Here is a 19,640-nt window from a genome sequence, read left to right as displayed (position 1 = left end):
GAAGGAAATCGACCGAGGTAGCATCCCGTGGAGGCAGAGGTGAGACGCGTTGCAATGTCGGTGTGTGTTTGTTTGTATACTTCTTATTACCACATAAACTACTACAACATCTGTTCAAAATTCGAAATGGCTGACAATTCTATTTAATGTTATACTGCACGTGTGTACTTACTTCCCTCTTTTTACAGCAAATCTACGTTTCGGATCACATAACTAACAATTTTGTTCCTAAGGTGGAGATATCCTTAAACATGAACGTATAAAAATAAAACATACAGCACTGTTGCCAACAGTTGTCATTGTTGGAAACAAATGTCCGAGCTAATAAATCTTTAAAATGTAATTAAATGCTACGCCATTTCCAAAATAAAAACTTCCCACTTACAAAAATAGACTTTACACATTATTTACACAGAAATCTACAACACTTATTAATCATGACGAAATATTTCAGACGCTCCATAAGAAAATTCATCAAAATATTGTCATTTAGTTGTTTCAAGGTCGGGTCCACCATAAATAATTCTTTCTTTAATATTAACTTTTTGCAACGAGAAAGGGCATTTTTTCAATGGAGTGTCGAAGTAATCCGAGACTTCTTTGGTGTTACTCTACTTCTTTTTATGATTGGTCCAGAAAACTCACGCCTCTCTCTTAACCAATAAGATGTAAAACTGAAACCGCTGACGACTTGGTCGCCCACATTTTTCCCGCGCTGTGGGTATTTTTCTTGTTAGGCTCTCATTGGCTTTTAAAGGTATTTTCTACTCTTCTGATTGGCCGTTTAAAGAATTTATGATACATTTATTTAACTTTTATATCACATTTTAAAAGGCAAAATAAATTTCACATCCACCTCTCTCGTGCGAAAAGCAATTGTTTTCTTAGAAAAAATAAAATTTTACTGTAATGTTTTAAAGTGCCTACAGAGTTAATGATGAACCCCCTTTATGTATGCATCACAAAGTTGGAAATGATTTAAGTGGTGCAGGTGAATATAGTAGCAGTTCCCCATTGGAAACGCAATGTTGTTTTTGAAGGCGTATTTCTCCATGCAACCGAAGAGTACTCCTTGTGAATAAGTCTTTGTTGTTAGCTATTCTTCAAAACAAACTGAAGGTCTTCAGGAAGAGTTCTGATAATTGATGAAAGGTGACCTTTCAACTGTTGTTTGACATCAAGGCTCACAGGAGGGTACAGAGACGCTGAACCAGCCTGAAAGATTTATAAACCTGATTAGATTCCAGGAAAGAAACTCTCGATGCAGCACATCACACAGCATCACAAGGGGCCAAGTTTCTACAGAAAATGTGGTGCTGCGTCAGTGGGTGAGTATAACGGGGTAATTTAGTATTATCAACTGAGTTGATAACATAACTTGGCCATCGTAAAGAGTTTTAAGGACGACGTTTCGAGCGTTAGCCCTTCGTCAGGGCGAAAGTTTAACGTCATTCGCTCTGACGAAGAGCTAACACACGAAACGTCAGCTTTGAAACTCTTTACGGTGGCCCAATTACGTTATCAACTCAGTTAATAATACCGAATTACCTACAAACTACGGGAAGTCCTTCATTTTCGACGCAATCTGTCGCGCGAGTAAAAAAGAAAACCATCAAAAGCAAAGCCAAGGCACAACTTTAACATACCAGCTTCTCTTTTATCTGTAAGAACAGATCAACTGTCTCAACTTCCTGCTTGTCTTTTATCCAACCTACAACATCCTACGTAAAAACGAGGATGAAAAAATCATTAAAAAAAAAAACAACAGCAACAACAAAACAGCACAGTAGGGGACACTAGTGTCTGTAATAGGACGATAGTGTCTGAAATTGGACGATGCCGCCCAAAATTAGACAATAGCGTCCGAAATCGGATGGCAGCGTAAGACGATAGCATCTCAAATCAGACGATCGTATCCAAGATTAAGTGACACCGTCCGACATTGGACAATATTGGCGTCCGACATTGGACAATATTGGCGTCTGAGGTTGGATAATAGCGCAAAATCAAAGGTGTCCAAAATCAAGCGATAGCGTCTAAAATTGTAAAATAGCGTCCAAAGGATTATTGAATAAAACTCTACTTACAGCCTTTCCAAGGGCTTCTAGATGAAGAAGTTCCAGCTTCTGTCTTATCTCTTGTTGCCGATGTCTCAACCAACCTTCAAAGTTTGCAGATCTAAAAAATTTCCTTAAGATAACATGTAAAACAAAACATCAGCAAGCGACCAATTCATAAAGTCAAAAATTTCCTCTAACAAGCAATAGTTAGGCTCAGGCAGTTTCTGTCAATTGATGTTTATCGCGAAGTGATATATTCGCTGAAAAGCTCTTAAAACTGTCGCCGAATTATCACTCAGCAAAATGTACGAGAGAAATTTTTTGGCTCGCTGTTCCCTCCATAGAGCGTGCCTCGCTTGAGTGTTGTAAAACCAAAGTAATCATAACAGCTAGTCAAAACAAAGGAAGTAAGAAAGGAAACGATACGAACTCAAAGATGCTCTTGATTGAGAGGGGGCACAGTTCTTTACCAACCATTATTTTCTCGTCCTCAAAATAGAACATTATCGACATTCAGATCCTAAACGCGTGCAGGGCAAGTTCCTAATAATATCAGCCTTCTTTATCTTTTAGCTCTCCTCGAGTATATTAACCCTTTACACCCTAACATCAGTATGCATATTCTCCCTTCTAGTCTCTACACATTTTCTTGGGGTGCTGACGAGGAGTATTTGTTTGTTTAACAACCAAGAGCGTTTTTTTTGGTGATCATATCCTCATTAACGATAAATTAGTTACGAGTCTGAGGGTTAAATGCTATTTATGTAGCTCCATAGAAAAGCATTTGACGTTTGAACGGCTTATTACTGGTAAGACTCCCACTGAAAACATATTTCAGTAATTTCCCTTACATTATGTTAGTCAAAGACTTCACAAAGTGATCGAGTTTCTATTGTTACCTGTACAGTCCTACCCAGTTCCCCTTTAACCTGGATGTCAACTGTGGTCCAGAATGCTCCAAAGTTGTGAGAAATTCGTCTGCATCAAAAGGCTGCAATCTAGGAGGATGCTTTGGAAAAACAGAAAAAACCCTTTCAGTCCCAAGATCTCATTAGTAATTCTCCTGACTGTCCCTCATACAATCCTCATGATATCAGTTTGGAGAATTTAGTTTTGGATCAACTAACAATTCGCTAACTGATATTTTATCTATATTCTCCTCACTTTTCTGCTTGATATGTATTGTTAATGTAAGGAGAAATTTTGTCTTGGTCAATTATTGGAGTCAAAGTTTTAAGATGCTGACAGTAAAGATACAGTGGAGATACAGATGAAAAGAAAGCTACAATGATGATAGAGAGAGGTATGTCCAGAAATGCATGCAGTAACGAAAATGGTGAACATTCGCCAAATCGTCAAATCCGATAAGCTGATTTCGCTTTGAAGAATTGACTAAAATTCGCCAAAATCGCCAAATCCATGAACATTCGCTCGGTTTGACGAAATTTTGTCAAATCTGCCATTTTCGTTACCGCGTGCATTTCTAGACATAACCAGATAGTGGTAGTGATAATGTAAATAACCATGAAATTGACTGAGATATACATATAAAGACAATGGGAATGATGCTCAAAAGGACAAAAATCACTATTAAAAACGATCAATGAATTTTTAACAGAAATCCGTATTTCGAACTAAAGCAAATCCACCGCAAGCCATGTGCACTTTGCTATCAAAAGGGGATTGAAATATCACATTAATATCATTAAATCAAATAGCATCCATTTCTTACCTTCCAAGGAGAGATGCTTCTTTGCAGAGGCATAAGACTAGCAACATATCTTTCCTGCGCAAAACAACGAGAGTATCATCTTTAACCTTTTAACTCCCTTGATCTGATTGTTAATTCTCACCTCGGTTGCTGCACATTTCCTTGTTAATTAGTTACAAGAATTTGGTGCGAGATCAAGATAACAACTTCCACCTGATAAGTTGTAGTACTCTCAATACTTATTTGCTGGTTAATGTATGAATATTATAGGAAGAAGCTGCATATTAATGACTTGTGGGAGTTAAAGGGTTTACGATATGTAGATAAAACATAACAATTTACAGGTCTTATACACCATAAATCAGTGAGCAAATCAATGGCTTGTTTCGTTGAGATTCAAAAACCATTGTCGTTCATTTTTAAGAGAAAAATTCCTAATTACTTTAACTAACTCAGTCGCAATTGGACCGAACCGGACGGCTCTTTCGAATACGAGCTTGCACCTCAATGTCTCGGTCTGTTCCTTGTTCTTAATCTGATTTTTGGTACAGATGAAAAAATAAGCGTCGGACAGGATGCAGAACGGATAATGGGGGAGGGAAGGGGGCCTGGAGAGAACGATTAAGACACATCCTGAGGGGGGGAAGGGGTAGGTCGGAGTCCGCAATTTGTATTTGTCCTACATGAGGCGCGTTTTCCAAGGGCCATTTCAGACTATTTTATAATCTTACCAGTGGAATCATGAAGCTCTGTGTAAGTTCTAACATGTGTCTTCTTAAAATGGCATTCTGTGAACAAAAAACAAATGGAAGGAGACACACATTAGCCCAAGTTATCACAATCACAAAACCGTGTTTTCAAAATAAGTTATCTAATACTATCCTCTTCTAGGGACGGGGGGGGGGGGGGGGGGGGGGGGGGCGCTTACACTTGTTGAGGAGTTTAAAAATTTATTGTAATTATCAAAATTTTAAAGAAGTGACATCACGGTTTGTGTAGCAAGAAAGAGAGCCCATAACTTTCAACCTGTTCATTACCTGAACTTCCGGAGGTCTTTTTGGATGGTTACCCTGTTGATTACAAGTAACAAACGCAACAGAAAAAGTAAAATTTTTGTCTTGACATTCATACAACATTTCAGTAAACACATATGATCTTCAAGGCATATATTTCTGAGTTTTTCAGCAACGGCGCAGTTGTATGGATTAAAGTTTAATGTTACATCTAATGGTATTATAGCACATAAGACCACAATACACACCTTGCTTAGTCTTCTAAATATAAGTTTATCCTTTGATAGAAATTGCTTGTACTTTGTGTAAATTCCTGAAGCGAAATAAAAGGCCCTAAATATAAAAATTATGGCAGTATACCAATCTTTAGAGTTTCTTGTTAAAATCTTGTGAGCACGCCCTCATTACTACAGCACGACTGTTTCTTCGCCCGTGGTTATGTCTAGGACATTGAACAACGCAAGCCAGCAAGGGTTCTCCGATGCATCTAGCACTGAGAAACATGAGTGCCACTCCCCTCACAAAACTCTCCTCAACTGGTCTCAAGAGCAGAAAAAACATCTTGCGGCACTAAAAATGTGACTCTTTGCAGGGTAAAATTTGGCTGTCTTCTAATTCATGGCTTTGGAAAGTGAAGCAAACAAGCTTCAGCTTTCTGAATTTCTTGTCCAGTTGGTTAGAAAATATTAACTTAAAGCTTTCGGTCATTTCTTTCATTCCAAGTCCAAGGAAAAAAATTGAGAAATTCTCCCTAAAATTTGTCACGAACACAGGTGTTTAGAATTTGGAAAATCATCATCTTGCAGATTTTTCCGCGAAAGAACGCGGCATAAACAACCAACAAAGAAATGTATTGGGGTAGGAGAAAAGAGAGAAATAAGTTTTCAGAGGTACAGTTCCTGGGAGTGAGTGGGTGAAGCAGATTGGGCTAGAAATAAAAGAAAAGATAAAATAACCTGATTTTGAACCTTCCTCGTCAGAGATATCATTATTAAGTTCTCCTATACCACAATCACGCCATTACTTTACCTGGCTTTGACGACAACGTTCTTTTGGCATTTTGACCAACACCGGGAGATCTCCTTGATGATATAACTAGAAGAAATGAGAAGAATGACAGCCAGTCAGTCCTGAGACTAATACACCGAAACGCCGTGTTAAGGGGCATGAGCAAGATTGTCCAGTCGGGGAGGGGGTGGGGGGAAGGAATCTTACTCTGTAGCCTCTTAATGGTGTTATAGGAAAACCCGGGTAACTAAAAGCTATGAATGACGAAAAATGCTTGATGTCTATCAATACCTACTTGCCCTGATTTTACAAATAGATTCCATGCTATATTTTGTAATGACTGATCACAAATAACATCAATAAGTGACAACCAACTAAAGACAAACATGTCTGTCCATTGCATGAAACTTTCAAACGTGCTTGCTTTCAAAAATGTCGCGGCCCAAAAGATTCATTAAGATCACTGATCACTTCACATACACCTCTGCCAATGTCATCTATTACATAACTTGCACCTATTGCTAAAAGTAATACATTGGTGAAACAGGAAGACAACTAGGTGACTAGGTGATTAAGAGTAAACAGTTTAGCCCAAGAACACGATACAAAAATCCAACTCAGCATACAGCTGACTAACTATTAGGTTAATGCATCTCCCACGCGGCAGGTGAGTAGACTACTAAAAGTTTGCATAATGACTGGGTATTCATAGCTTACAATGCAATTATCTGAGTTTCCAAAACTCAGAAGGACACTTACCAAGATTTGACATTTCTCCTATTCTGACCATGTGCGGCCAGTGTTGAAGAGTTTTGGCGAAGAAAGGATTTGTGACCCCAAGAATGACTCCTGGCCTAAAATCACAGTTACAATCCTCAGTTATTATTATAAATTATTATTATTATTATTATTATTATTATTATTATCACAAATGCTGCAATTTGATTGGCATTACCTCCCTCCTATTCCACCATTACGCCATAGAGATCTCTAGCTTAGAATCAAAATGTTAAAAAGAGTACAAAGAGTGCCCATGAGGGAAAAAAATCACAGGCACTAACTTAACTTACCTCATCCTTAAGGACAACTATTTATCAGAATTAAATACTAATGCAGAGAGATTAGAAAAACTTACGGAGCTTGGGTTCTTGTGGTATATTCCTTAAACTCTGTGTCATGAATAGTGAAGAACGGTCTGTAATCTGCACAGTAGTGTAACGGTGAGATCAAACTATAAAAAAACAAACAAACAACCATCTTGATCAGCCCTATACAATGAAAATTTTTGTAATCTCTTAATTCACTGCAAGTGACCCAAAATAATCAGTCAGACATCATTTTATGAAAAGGAAATGTTTGCTTCGTATCAGGTCATTACACTGTAGCTGTAGTTTTGAAAACTTATGCCACTGTCTCTAGGCCACTGTCTGAAGAAACAGGTCCAGTGATAAAGGAAACAAGCTAGAGATTAACAGAGCATGTTTACTTTTAGTCATGGTGCATTGTGCAATGATCATGCAGGAAAAAATGGAACTAGGAAACAAACCCCTGCCCAGGACCTTGACACAACTGTGTATAACTCAACATTGTTGCTGCTGCAGTCTCCACCAAGACATAAAATGCTCTCTTTAAACAATTGCCTGTTTTCCATCTGAGTTCTCAAGGGCTCCTGATTGGCTGTTGATTACTTTGGCTTTGATCTTACAATGCCCAATGAAAATGCTCTTTTTAAGAACATGATGGTGTTAGCCACCTTATTATAAGTAAATTATTATTTTGCCTTTGACTTGTGCAAGTGTCCTAAATCCTTTCAGAAAAGAACATCTTCGTAATAAAATAGCACTTGAAATTTTGGTATCATAGAGTTACTGTGAACTTCATTTTTCAAAACATGCACATACAAAGTTCTATTTTGTTTGGCTTATCATACACAGTTATATGACTCGGAAAACATACTGACTAAATTTAGCAGGCTTTTGAAACTCCCTAACTTAGATCTTTTTACTTCCATCATATCATTAGTTACATGTACAAATCAAGAGTACAAAATGCATACATTATGTGTATTATGAACTGTGTGTTCTGGATCTGTGACTCCAGAATAATTCATTTACCTTGCAAGAGCTTGAACAGTCTCTGAACAAATTGTAGGTGAAGGAGCCATCACAACAATAGGCTGATAGGAAGGAAGTGAAGCATAAATCCATTAATAAAGGGATGCCATACCAAAAGTTAATTGAATCTATAGAAAGTTAAAGTTCTGTACTACCTCATTGGTCAATGCTAACTCCCATAAGAGATGAATATGTGGAAGAACCGATTGCAAGCATCTGAAAATAAAAATCAAATAATGTTATAAACAACTACAATTAATTGTTCATTGTCTCTAATCTGTCTGGGAATCAGGATGGATTAGGGAGGGCATGTCTTGAACACTAGGGGCAAATCTAGGATTTTAAGGGTAGCATGCTACAAAAGCCTCCAATCCCTGACTGTAAGGAACAAGAAATACCTCACTTAAAATGTAAAATTGTGTAATAAGAGAAATCTGAACTGCATTTATTTATTTTTTTTAATTACTACTCGTAAATAAAATAAATAAATAATTGGGATTTTGCAGTGGACATTCCCCGAAGTGGCTCTTCTTTTCCACTGTTTTCAGGCTGAATCGGAACCTAGAATGTTGGTTTTTGTGGAGGAAGAAAACTGGAGGAACTGGAGAAAAACCCTTGAAGCAGGGACAAGAAGAAACAATAAAAACTCAATCCACATGTGACACCAGGTCCGGGAATTGAACCTGGGCCACAGTGGAGAGAAGCTAACCCTCTCACCACTGTGCCATCCCTGCTCCCTGAAAGTTAAAGTTTAAAGTTCTAGCAATCAGTTTTAGCTATGTGGGAACTATGATAGTTTTATTTTCAAAGTATGGCTACCAGTGAGCAAAGCTAGCTGCAGTACCTAAAGATGTCTGGGTCCTTCAGAGTTGGGATAACCTTAGGAGATGGCATCTGTGGCTGAAAATGAATAATAAAAAAGCAAATCAGTTTCTGTATCTCTCACACTGTTCACTGATAAAAAATCAAATTTAATCATTAATAAACTCAACACACCACAATATGATTAGGAAGAGGATGGTCTGGTGAGGAAACAGCTCCTGGTTTGTCCCCTCTTGATGGAACTCGAACCTAAAAAATTGGAACACATTAAGATAAAAATTATATATCTGTTTTCAGCTCTTATCAATTAACTCTTGGCCTTTGACTGGCATCTAATTTCTCCTTAAAATATCACTCCTGAATTACACAGTAACCTTTTGACCCCTTATAGTGACTAAGTAGCATCTAATTTCTGCTTACAGTTTCACCCCTGAAGGTAAATATCCACCACTTTCACCAACACTGAGGTAAATAATTGTTAATAGCACACAGATACCTAAAAAGTAAGTTTATTCCAAAAAAATCATCGGAAATCAACCCCTTGACACCTGATTTTGTCTCATCATCTGTTTGGAAGTGAATAGTACTCGCTATTCACTTCCAAACTAGCCAATCACCATGTGCAAAAAATACTATTCAACTGTGTGGTATTTATTAATATTCAATATGCTATTAACCCTTCAAGAAGGTATACAGGGTATATTTGTCAGTTACCCCTTTTTCAATTATAAAAATTTTTTGAAACCATTTTCACCCCTGGCCACCATTTCGAGACCTAAATATGAATTCTACTCACTGTCTCATGTTTCTCGTAATCTTAGCTTTGACAGTTTGGTGTTAACTCAGAAAAAATTCCCTAGTTCATAATCTTCTTTCTTCTAATCCCTTCTCTGCTTTAAAATGCATTGATGGTGAAAGGAGAAATTACTTTTTGGTCACTCTTGGGAATCAAAGGATTAAGCCTCTACACCCTAACATGAGTATTGATATTCTCTACACTGTTCTCTATGTCATCTCCTACAATATAGACAAAGAGAATTTGTTTGATGATCAGGAGTTTCCTCAGTTGGTGAACCTGTCTCACTCATTCAAAATGTTGAGTCTCTTTAGTTTTAAAACAAAAATGTGAGACTTTTAACAAAAATAATCACTGAATTGGCCAAGCTGTCCATTTGCAACACTTATTCTTTTTTAGCATATTGTTGTATTTGAGGTGGCCTCTCCCATAAGCCCAGTGGTTTCTTGGGGTCTCCCTGCCTTACAATTATAATACTATAAATTTATTTCATATAATTGTTAGAAAAAGCAAGTGAATGGTGATGATTATCATCATCATTTCCTTTATTTTCATGGCCTTAACATTTGATTAAAGGCAGATACTGTTAGGAGAAATTAGAAGCTGCACATTCTTAGGGGTTAAGACTGAGGTCACTTGTTATTGAGTTTACATACACTCGATTGCAAAAACGTTGACACCTAATAAGCTTGATTCACGAATGACAAGACCCATCACCTTTATGGGAAATGTTCGCACAGATACACAATCAGTGATTTACTTCTCTCATTATTCATGGAAAATCTTTTCTCATGATAAAACGTTTTCTTCCGGGAAAGTTTGGATAGCTCTTTGCTGAGTCTCATCGTTCATTATAAACGCTTGTTGCGTGTCAACGTTTTTGCAATCGAGTGTATACATTATAGTTGTTTAGATAATAAAATATTAATGAATACGGTTTGAAATAGAAATTATTTTTGATACCTGCATGACATTTCCCATCAGGGGTAGCTGCAGGGTGTGTCCAGCCTCAGGGTAGGGCCACTGATCAATATCATGACAAACTGCCAAAAATAATTGAAAGTGTTCATGAATTTCATCTGGGACAAGAAAGCTACTCTAACCACAGCCTTTTTTAATGAAGATTTGTTTTGTGAATAATACCTGTCTCTAAGGAGAGTTCTCCATTCTCAAAGTAGCTTGGAGCTATGAGCTGAACCTGTTGACAAGGAAGGAGAACACATCCCACAAAAATTCAAAATGATTTACTCAAAAACCATTTACAAAATAATGAACTTACCACCTCACTGTTAATGATTTCAAATAAAATGAATAAGAGTAGCCCTTAAAAAAGATAGCTGATCTTTCATTTTGTTTTTCACTTCATCCTCTCCTCTATTTCTTCTTACTCTGTCCAACCCCTCCTTTCTCCACACCTTGCACCCTCCTAGATTTTCCATTTGCCTCCCTTCTGCCCCACCCAAGTTGCCTCTTCCTCCATAGCCCTCTCATGAACCTATTGCCTGTTCAAACTTCCTCCTCCTCCATGTCCCCACCTCGTCCACACACTCTTTCCTACTCCCTTCCAGCATCTACCATAACCCTACCTCCTTCGTCCTCAACATCCTCCTGTCCCTTCCTCTTCCATGTCCTCTTTCCTACTCTTCCCTCAGCATCCACCCTCAGGCCCCTGTTACCTGTCCTTAATTTCTTTTTCCTTCCACATCCCCCAACCCCTTCTCTCCCATTTCCTCTTTCAACCTCCCTCTATGTTTATCCTTTCACCCCCCTGTTATCCATTGTTACCCATGTCTCCTTCCATCTCCCCAATCCCTTAACTTCTGTGCCCTCTTTCCTTCTACCCCTTGCCTCACCACTTCCTTTTATTCCTTGCCTCACTTTCCCTAACATGTACCCCCCACTTCCTTGCTTTGAATTCTTTCCTACCTTCTCCCACTGCTGTCCCCTCCCTGAAAGGTGACATGAATAAGATACAACACTCAGTGAGACTCACCACTTCTGAGAACAGGTTGACGTAGGGCAGCCTTGAAATCAATACAACTGACTGGAAGACAATAAAACAAAAAATATCATAAGATATCACAATTATGAACATTCTTGAAAAGAAAACACAAAATATAAGAGATAAAAAACAAAATCAAAACCTATCTACAGTGTATAAAGAGATGTGGGCAAAACAAGACAAATTGTGCAGTCTGAGAGTGAATAACTGGAAACAGATAGACCTTTTAGGTTGAAAAGAACATACTAAAAAATTCCACAGATTTTGTAAGATGCAGGACAATTAATTACCTTTTGAAAATAACCCCTCTGAATAGAAGGATCTTTAACTTGACGGAAATATGCAAAGCCATAAAAATGAGCAGGGTCACTCTGCAAAAATGAAAGCACACAGAAAATTCATGCTATGTTTAGTGCATTCATCGAAACACCAATCCTTTTGTGGCATCTACGGTGTATATATTCATATACTGCACACTCAGTTAACTCAAAAAGCCACTTAAGGCAAGTACTTAACAATTAGTTATTGGATGAAGTTAACCCTTAAACCCATAAGAGCAACTTGCATCCAAATTCTTTATTCATCATCACTAATGAATGAAACATTATGGTTATGAGAGTACAGGAAATGACCACCCACACAAGAAGCTCTTGATTGTGCAACAAATTCTCCTTGTTAGTCCATGAGAAATGTATATAGAACAGGAGGAAGAATATGCATACTGATGGTATGGTGTACGGAGTTAAGAGAAACATTGTTATTTGAAAGTAATAAGCTAATCCATCAAATGTAAACAAATACCAGTCAAGCCATCAAAATATTAGCTGTTACCAATGCTGTGCTGTCTGGGGTCAGATGACCCACAATACAACAATACAATAGGATTGACACTGACCACAACTTTAATAAAAGCATGCTCCTTACAACAATGTGGCCCATTGACTCTCATGTCCCATAGTCCTAATGATGTACATGGAACATTATAGATACCAACAACAGTTCTTTACAGGACTAATATCCTCACCTATGGGTCTGTACACAATCAGAGCACATGCCTGACCACAAGATACCGATAACAATGAATTGAAGTTTATGTAAAATAACTGCATACCCTATATGCTAGTGGAACTTCGTCTTCAAATCTTGTCACAAGTTGGCTCCGCTGGCAACTACGAGGACTACATCTGATGCGGAAATGAAACTGGGTATCTCCCATGCATCCTGCCAGAGAAATATCCCAACAAAACAGACTATTAATTGCAATTACTTCAGATCCACTTAAAACACTTATCAACAAAACCTCCTTGCTTCTGATGCTAGAAGATGCAACCTAATGCTGGGGATCCTAGGCTACCAAGTAAGACTTTTTAAACCTTTCATCCTCAGAGGTGGTAAACATATGACTTCTTCCTGTTATAACAGTGATACATATCCACTAAGCTGGTGATGACAATACTCAAACTTATCTGGGAAAAGTTGTTGTCTTGATCCTAGCTAACATCAAATCCTCATAATTATTTACCAAGGAAATGTGTAGCAGTCACAGTGAAGAACTAACAATCTGATCATGTGCATGTTGAATCATATCTTGTTATTAATAAAGCTCTCAGCATTAGATGTTAGAAGAAGCAACCTAAAGCTGGGAATCCTTAGCCACCCAAGTAAGATTCTTCAAACCTTTACAAACATTCTCTACCTGAGTTTGAGTCAGGAAAGGCCAGATAACAGATGCTTGTTTTCTGCAAGTGGAATAAAAACAGTCAGCCACAAAATAAAAGGATATAGAATGATTCTCTTCTCAAAATCACCAAGCTTTGTTTTAAACTGAACTTGCATATTTTTTCTCACCTATTATTAGTACATGCATGTAAAAGAAGTAACAGTTGATATCTTTTTTTTAATTGCCCTTTTTGTTTACTTGGAAGCAAAATTATATAACTTTCAAGTCAAGTCAATTTTAAAAAATTGACACAACATTTACAAAGACTACATTGTTCTTTTTTTACACTAGGTCATACACATTTGATGTGGAAGTGGGTTGGCCTCATGGTTAGTGCGCTCGACTCTGGATCAAGTGGTCCGGGTTCAAGCCCCCTGCCAGGGTCATTGTGTTGTGTTCTCAGGCAAGACACTTTACTCTCACAGTGTTTCTCTTCACCCAGGTGTACAAATGGGTACCAGCAAATATGCTAGGGGTAACCCTGCGATGGACTAGCATCCCATTCAGGGGGGAGTAGCAATACTCCTAGCTGCTTCATACTAAGCAAACCAGAGTTAAGTGCTGGCCCCATGGGCCACTTGGGCCTGTATAATAGCTTTACTTTTTACTTACATACACATTTGTGAGAACAGTAAAAAGATTAAAATGAAAAAATAATTAATGATTCATTATGGCAAAAAAATTGATAAAGATGGTGACAAATTTTTTAATACAACATCAAGTTTAACTTTGTATGACTGAGACCTTTTTGAAAGCCAGCTGTCTTATATCTCTTAGATCTTACATAAAAATCACATAAATTATCAATTGAAAGTACATGCATATCAATTTTGCATGTTGGCTATGAATAAAATAACCAAACAATAACTACATGTATAAGTGCCAGCAAGTTGATCACTTCTTTAACTTTTTTGTTACCTGTCAGTTTGATAGCACATCAAAATTGCATTTATTGATTTACTTGAGAACTAATCACTCTCATGGGTAAAAGTGGAGATTCACATCGTTAGCCAAAGGAAAACAGCTATAAATATTACACAGACATTTACATATCATTTTTTGTAGATCTCTTTTATCATGTAAAAAAAACATTACACTGTTTTTCAGCCATCTGAATGTTTAGCGGCTGCCAAATTTAAAGGTCTCAATTATAAAATAAATATTTACTTCTGAAAATGTCTAATATTCTGCCTCAAACAACTGCAAAGAAAACAAGAGATAGTGATAACCACCCAACAAAAAAATTGTTCAGACCACTTTAAATAGACAGCTTCAATTAGTCACAAATTTCTGGTATCTAAAATGTCACAGGATCCCAAAGCTTAATTTTCCAATCTCCATCTCAGATTTCATCATATTTGATGATCAATATAAATGTAGTGTTTGCCCTCATCAACAAAAGTTTCAACATAGACAGCAAGAAAATAATTCCAAAAAAATCATGTATCTAAGCATCCCTATCGTCATCACTGATGTATCATTTAGACTTCTTCTTCGACAGAGGATCCAATATATCTAAGGAAATACCATTTTTTGGGGTATTTTCCACCAAAGGTCAAGGGCGCACAGAAGAACAACTGTAAGCGATTTATCGTTATGTAAAATGAATGACTAAACAAATTTTACGGTGAAAAAAAATTAATAGAGATGAAAAGTTTTAGAATAATATATTGTCCACTGATTTGGCTGGAAATTAATTCAATTTCTTGGTAAGAACACGAACCAGCACAGACGGGTAAACAAAAAATGATTTAGTTGACAGAATCACAAGAAAACTATTCTACAATACTATCAAACCAGACTATGGCCATTTAAATTACTTATGAAATAAACACACAGACTGGCGTAAGAGAAACGAGCCATAAATTACATTAGGTTGATCAAAGAATAAAATGGAATGTACTATGTACGTACAATAATTCATGGCCCGAAGGTACTTACGTGTGTTTGCTTTATGTATATCTTACCTCACGGTCTGTTAGTTCAATATGTTCGGGATAAACCAACTGTAACAAAGAAAAACCAGAAAATCCGTTACAAACTCATCATAACCACATGTTTAATTATGCTGTTTTCAGCGCTCAAGACTGCGCGTTTTTCGAACCGTAAATCACATCAATGAAACACTCGCTGCGGCCCACCTCTAACGCTTGACCAAGCTCTAAGTCAAACGTCACAATACAAAAGCATGTAACCCATCTTCTAAAACGATCCCACGGTAAAATTGGACCATCGTATTCACTACGAAGGAACATTTCTTCCCAGTCGCATTCCGCCATCTTTCTTGAGGAACCATCTGTGTTTTCTCCGGCGGATATTCGGTTCTCTGACGTCATTTCCGGTAAAACGGCAGCTGAGAGCTCGCGACGTCTTCCGGGAAATAAACATTTCCTCGTGCTCACTTGTTGTTCCAACATGGCGTCATGTAGCGATGGACAGAAATTACGACAGATTTCCTATTCCGACGAACTTTTACATCTTCCAATCAAGCATGGTAAATCCACTGAGCCTAAATATATAATTTGTATCATCTACGTAGCTTAATTGCGAATCGTTTGGCGTTATTTCTCGCTAAACTAGTACTTTTGACTTGGTCTAATTTTTTGTTGTCGTAGAGAATTCCAAGCTTCTGATAACTAGGAAAAGCAAGGTGGAAAATAGAATTCCTGTACAGACCTGCAAACCGTCTTCAGGTAATATACCGCTATGATAAAATACAGTTTACCGTGGTGAAGGCTTCCTTCCTTGTAGAGATGCATGATTCCAATGTTGATACCCGATATGAAACTTTAAATTTTCACACGTAGATCAGAAATAAGGTTAAAAGACGATGAGGTGTTTATTAAAGACAATTTATACTTAACATTACTCGTGTTAAATGCGGTGGCTTAACCCATACACCCTAACGTCAGTATGCATATTCTGCTTACTGTTCTCGATGAAATATCTTACAAGTGTAATTTGTGTGATAATCGAGGGCTTTTTTGTTTAATGAACATTTCCTTTATTCTCGTGACCTTCATATGTGATTCAGGGGTGGTGTTCATGGTAGGGAGAAAATAGATTTTAGTCACTCTTAGGATCAATGGGCAAATGATTAGCTTGTTAGGCCACGTTCTGAAAGGTTTGAGTATGAATCCATCTAGTGAGGAGTTGTGTAAATTTTATTTTTTATTCATTTCTTCATTCATATATTATTGTAATGGCTCTCTAAACTGGTGAAAAATCAATACAAGAAGGGGTAAAATGCCATATAAAAACAGTTCACCGTGCAAGATGCAAACTTGGCTTAGAATCACTGGGTAGATGAAATTTAGCAAAGTGTCAGAGTCTATACACTTTCTTGTTACCCAGGGGAACCCATAGATGCAAATGAGACTTGGGTTTGCTTGATAAAGCTTTCAACTCTTTACTCATATTCTCCCCACTGTTATCTATACATTTCTGAGGATACTGTTAGGGAGGATTTGTTAGATGATCCAAGGTTGCTCTGGTTGGGGATGTCAGATCATCTCGTTTATTCTCATAACTTTGATGTTTGTTTAGGGGATGGTATTGTTAGAAGAAGTTAGATGATAATCAATCCAAGGCAGCAAGTCTTTAGACAGACATCAGCTTCCTCTTTGAGCTATCTGGGCCTAAAAATAAGGAAACTACATCATAACACTTAACCCTTAAAACCCTTACCTTGGTGTTCATATCCTCCACACTGTTCTCTTTATGTTTCCTCTACTACTGACAAGGAGAACTTGTTTGATGATCAGGAGCTTCCTGAATGCGTGATCATTTTCTTTATTGTTGTGACCTTTAAATTTGTTTGAAGATACTTACTGTCAGACCAAGGGATGAAAGGGTTATCATAATAATAATAATAGTTAATCTTTATTGAGGATGCCAACATCACAGAAAGAGTGGTTTACAGAAGGGTCCTCTAGACCATAAATCATAACTAGGCAGAAGGGAGTCTGTTACAATGCCAATAACATAGGGATTCAGGATTTTTTCTTTGTCCCACACTCATGAGAAGACACAAAAAAACATGAAATTAGAAGTTCCTCGCAGCTAAGAACACTACTGAAACTAGTAGTTGTAAGTAGGACCTGAAAAAAATTTCAGGCCCGTACGGGATTTGAACCCATGACCTCTGCGATACCGGTGCAGCGCTCTACCAATTGAGCTAACAAGCCAACTGGGAGCTGGTCAATGAATTGGGTCCAAAACATCTTTCTCTATTTCTTTACCAAGCTCAAAACTTACCATTTTTCTTATTCTATTTACAAAATATCACAATATTGACCTTGCTGATCTTAGCAGTAAGCAGGATGTGTGTCATATATGAACTTTGAAATGGGCCTTGCTCACCATTGAGTCTTTGTGGCTCAGTGGTTGAGCATCAGAGCGTGGAATCCTAAGGTCTGAGGTTCAGTTCCTCATAGGACTCAGAATTTTATTTTCTTGTCCCACACTTGAGACAAGATTAAAAAATATCTTTTGCAATGCCATGAACAGTATTTTTTCTTACAGTTTTAAGCCGTGTGAAGGATTTCTTGCCAGTAATGAGAGAAGCAGAGTTAGCATTGGAACAAGAACTTCAAGTGAAGTCTCCCACTGAATTGGATATTGAAAGTGTTGACGATGGTGCTCCATTTATTGAAATGGTAAGCATAACCCTCTATACCCTAACATCAGAATGTATATTCTTCCTACTGTTCTCTATAAGAGGTGAGGTGCTGACAAGGAGAATTTGTTGAAAAATCAGAAGCTGCCTTAGTGGGTGATCATTCCCTTGACCTTGATGTTTGATTCAGGGATGATATTGTAAGGAGAAATTAGATGTTAGTCACTCTTAGGGCCAAAGGATTGAGAAATAAAATGCATCCCAATTATTTTCTGCAAGTAAGATTGCATGCTGGAGCACCCAGCTACCAGATGCATTGCATGCACTAGAAGCAAGGTGTTTTTGGCAGTGACGTATTATTTTTTCTTAATTGTGTTTGTCTTGTAGGACAAACAGCTTCAAACAGGGGGCTGCTTTCAGTCTAGAAATTAAGTATCTGTCATTATATTTTGGGAGGTAGCATTCGAGGTAGCAGTCCCTCCTTTCTTGGCCAAATCCGTCACCCGAGTCTTAAAAAAATCAGTGAAAAAAATTGATGTTGACATGCCACATGGAACTCTGGGAGTAAGACACAAGTAAAGTCCTCTTCTTATGGACTTTGCTGAAATGGAGGGAATACTTGTAGTGTACTTCCTGGTCTGTTTGATGGGGGGGGGGGGGTTGGGGGACATGTGTGATATGTGTTTTGTTCCTCTCTCAGCAATGATAACGTTACTCCAGATTTTATGTCAACCTCGACCAACGTTTGAATGTGTATTTAATTCTTATTTTTAATTGAATCATCTTCATTGCATAGAATCTTGCATTAGTGGAAACCCAGAGCGACAGCAACGAAGAATCTTCAGAAGAAAATGATGAAGATATTTGTGGAGACTCTGATGAAATTGCAACCCATGAAATAGACTGTGGCCATGTTACAGAAGAAAATTTTGTTATCACAAAACCGGTGAAAGGACTTGTTAAGCCAATCATCGAAGAGGTGAAAACACTGACAACAGATAGCACATTTCTACGGCAAAACACACAGAAAACTACAACGAAAAAAGCCAAAAGGAGGAGGAAAAGGAGATGACACGAATTTAAAGTCGATGCGCATAAAATCTTCAATTTAATATAATCTGGTTTGATATTAATTATTTTTCCAGTGACTATTTCTGTGAGATTTACTGTATGTAGGCCAGGTTTACACTTCGAATTTGAAAACGGCGTTTTTACCTCGAAAACGCTGCAATAACTTTTGGCCTTATTGGGAAAACGAATGGAATGTTTACCGTTGACATTACGTCGGATAACCTTGTAAAAGGTTGGTCATCAGTTCGTCATCATTGGACAACTTATTCGGACGAGTGTGGACAGGATTCTGTAGTCCAAATCAGAAGAATAAATTTGCATTTTTATAATAAGAGGTCTAGTGGACTCGAAAGTAAAGGGCTTGTGGTCGGTTTTTTTTTTTAATTTTAATCCCTTCCCCCTCCTGTTTCGCACACGAGGTGACAAACGACAGAGAAAGAGACGAGGGAAGGATCATTACAATACCGGTACTACAGGGCCTTGGCCGGGGGAGGAGGGGGGGGGGGCAGGCAGGTAAATTTTAGGGTTGTCCGATACACACGAATAGATTCCATCGGAAAAAATATTTTTTCCATCGGAAAACTGGAAGTCGATTGGCAACTATTGGAAGTGGAAATCATCAAATACACCGGATGTCAATAACTTGATGATGTGTATTATTCCATCGGTGTCCGATGGATTCCGATGGACACGAATCGAATCCTA

General features: G+C 37.7%; 2 protein-coding genes across 2 annotated transcripts; one reads left to right on the top strand and one right to left on the bottom strand.

Moving 5' to 3' along the window:
- Nucleotides 1-116: 116 nt before the first annotated feature.
- On the bottom strand, nucleotides 117-15,710 carry LOC131794499 (protein DENND6A-like). Its single transcript, XM_059112014.2, has 23 exons — nucleotides 15,388-15,710; nucleotides 15,214-15,252; nucleotides 13,223-13,265; nucleotides 12,638-12,747; nucleotides 11,817-11,897; nucleotides 11,518-11,568; nucleotides 10,668-10,722; nucleotides 10,488-10,567; nucleotides 8,903-8,977; nucleotides 8,751-8,806; nucleotides 8,062-8,122; nucleotides 7,907-7,968; nucleotides 6,928-7,023; nucleotides 6,552-6,646; nucleotides 5,814-5,879; nucleotides 5,033-5,097; nucleotides 4,809-4,841; nucleotides 4,503-4,559; nucleotides 3,793-3,846; nucleotides 2,960-3,069; nucleotides 2,088-2,190; nucleotides 1,647-1,721; nucleotides 117-1,215 (listed from the first exon to the last, which is right to left on the bottom strand). Exons 1-23 carry the CDS (start codon nucleotides 15,661-15,663, stop codon nucleotides 1,093-1,095), a joined length of 1,866 nt encoding a protein of 621 aa, XP_058967997.2. The 5' UTR covers nucleotides 15,664-15,710; the 3' UTR covers nucleotides 117-1,092.
- LOC131794498 (uncharacterized) lies at nucleotides 15,613-19,252 on the top strand. The gene is made up of 4 exons (XM_059112013.2): nucleotides 15,613-15,740; nucleotides 15,862-15,939; nucleotides 17,771-17,904; nucleotides 18,661-19,252. The coding sequence occupies exons 1-4, from the start codon at nucleotides 15,662-15,664 to the stop codon at nucleotides 18,934-18,936; spliced, it is 567 nt and encodes a 188-aa protein (XP_058967996.2). The 5' UTR covers nucleotides 15,613-15,661; the 3' UTR covers nucleotides 18,937-19,252.
- The last annotated feature ends 388 nt before the right edge of the window (nucleotides 19,253-19,640 follow it).

This window comes from Pocillopora verrucosa, chromosome 11, assembly GCF_036669915.1.
Source record: "Pocillopora verrucosa isolate sample1 chromosome 11, ASM3666991v2, whole genome shotgun sequence".
Lineage (NCBI taxonomy): Eukaryota > Metazoa > Cnidaria > Anthozoa > Scleractinia > Pocilloporidae > Pocillopora > Pocillopora verrucosa.
The sequence above is the reverse complement of the archived record's forward strand: the minus strand, read 5'-3'. Positions and strand labels throughout refer to the sequence as shown.

Coding starts and splice junctions, on each gene's coding strand:
- LOC131794498 (XM_059112013.2), top strand. CDS start 15,662: ATGGCGTCATGTAGCGATGGACAGAAATTACGACAGATTTCCTATTCC. Junction 15,741..15,861: donor ACATCTTCCAATCAAGCATG/GTAAATCCACTG, acceptor TTGTTGTCGTAG/AGAATTCCAAGCTTCTGATA. Junction 17,905..18,660: donor GTGCTCCATTTATTGAAATG/GTAAGCATAACC, acceptor TTCATTGCATAG/AATCTTGCATTAGTGGAAAC.
- LOC131794499 (XM_059112014.2), bottom strand. CDS start 15,663: ATGTTGGAACAACAAGTGAGCACGAGGAAATGTTTATTTCCCGGAAGA. Junction 13,266..15,213: donor TTGAACTAACAGACCGTGAG/GTAAGATATACA, acceptor TTCCACTTGCAG/AAAACAAGCATCTGTTATCT. Junction 12,748..13,222: donor CTTTCCTGACTCAAACTCAG/GTAGAGAATGTT, acceptor TTTCTCTGGCAG/GATGCATGGGAGATACCCAG.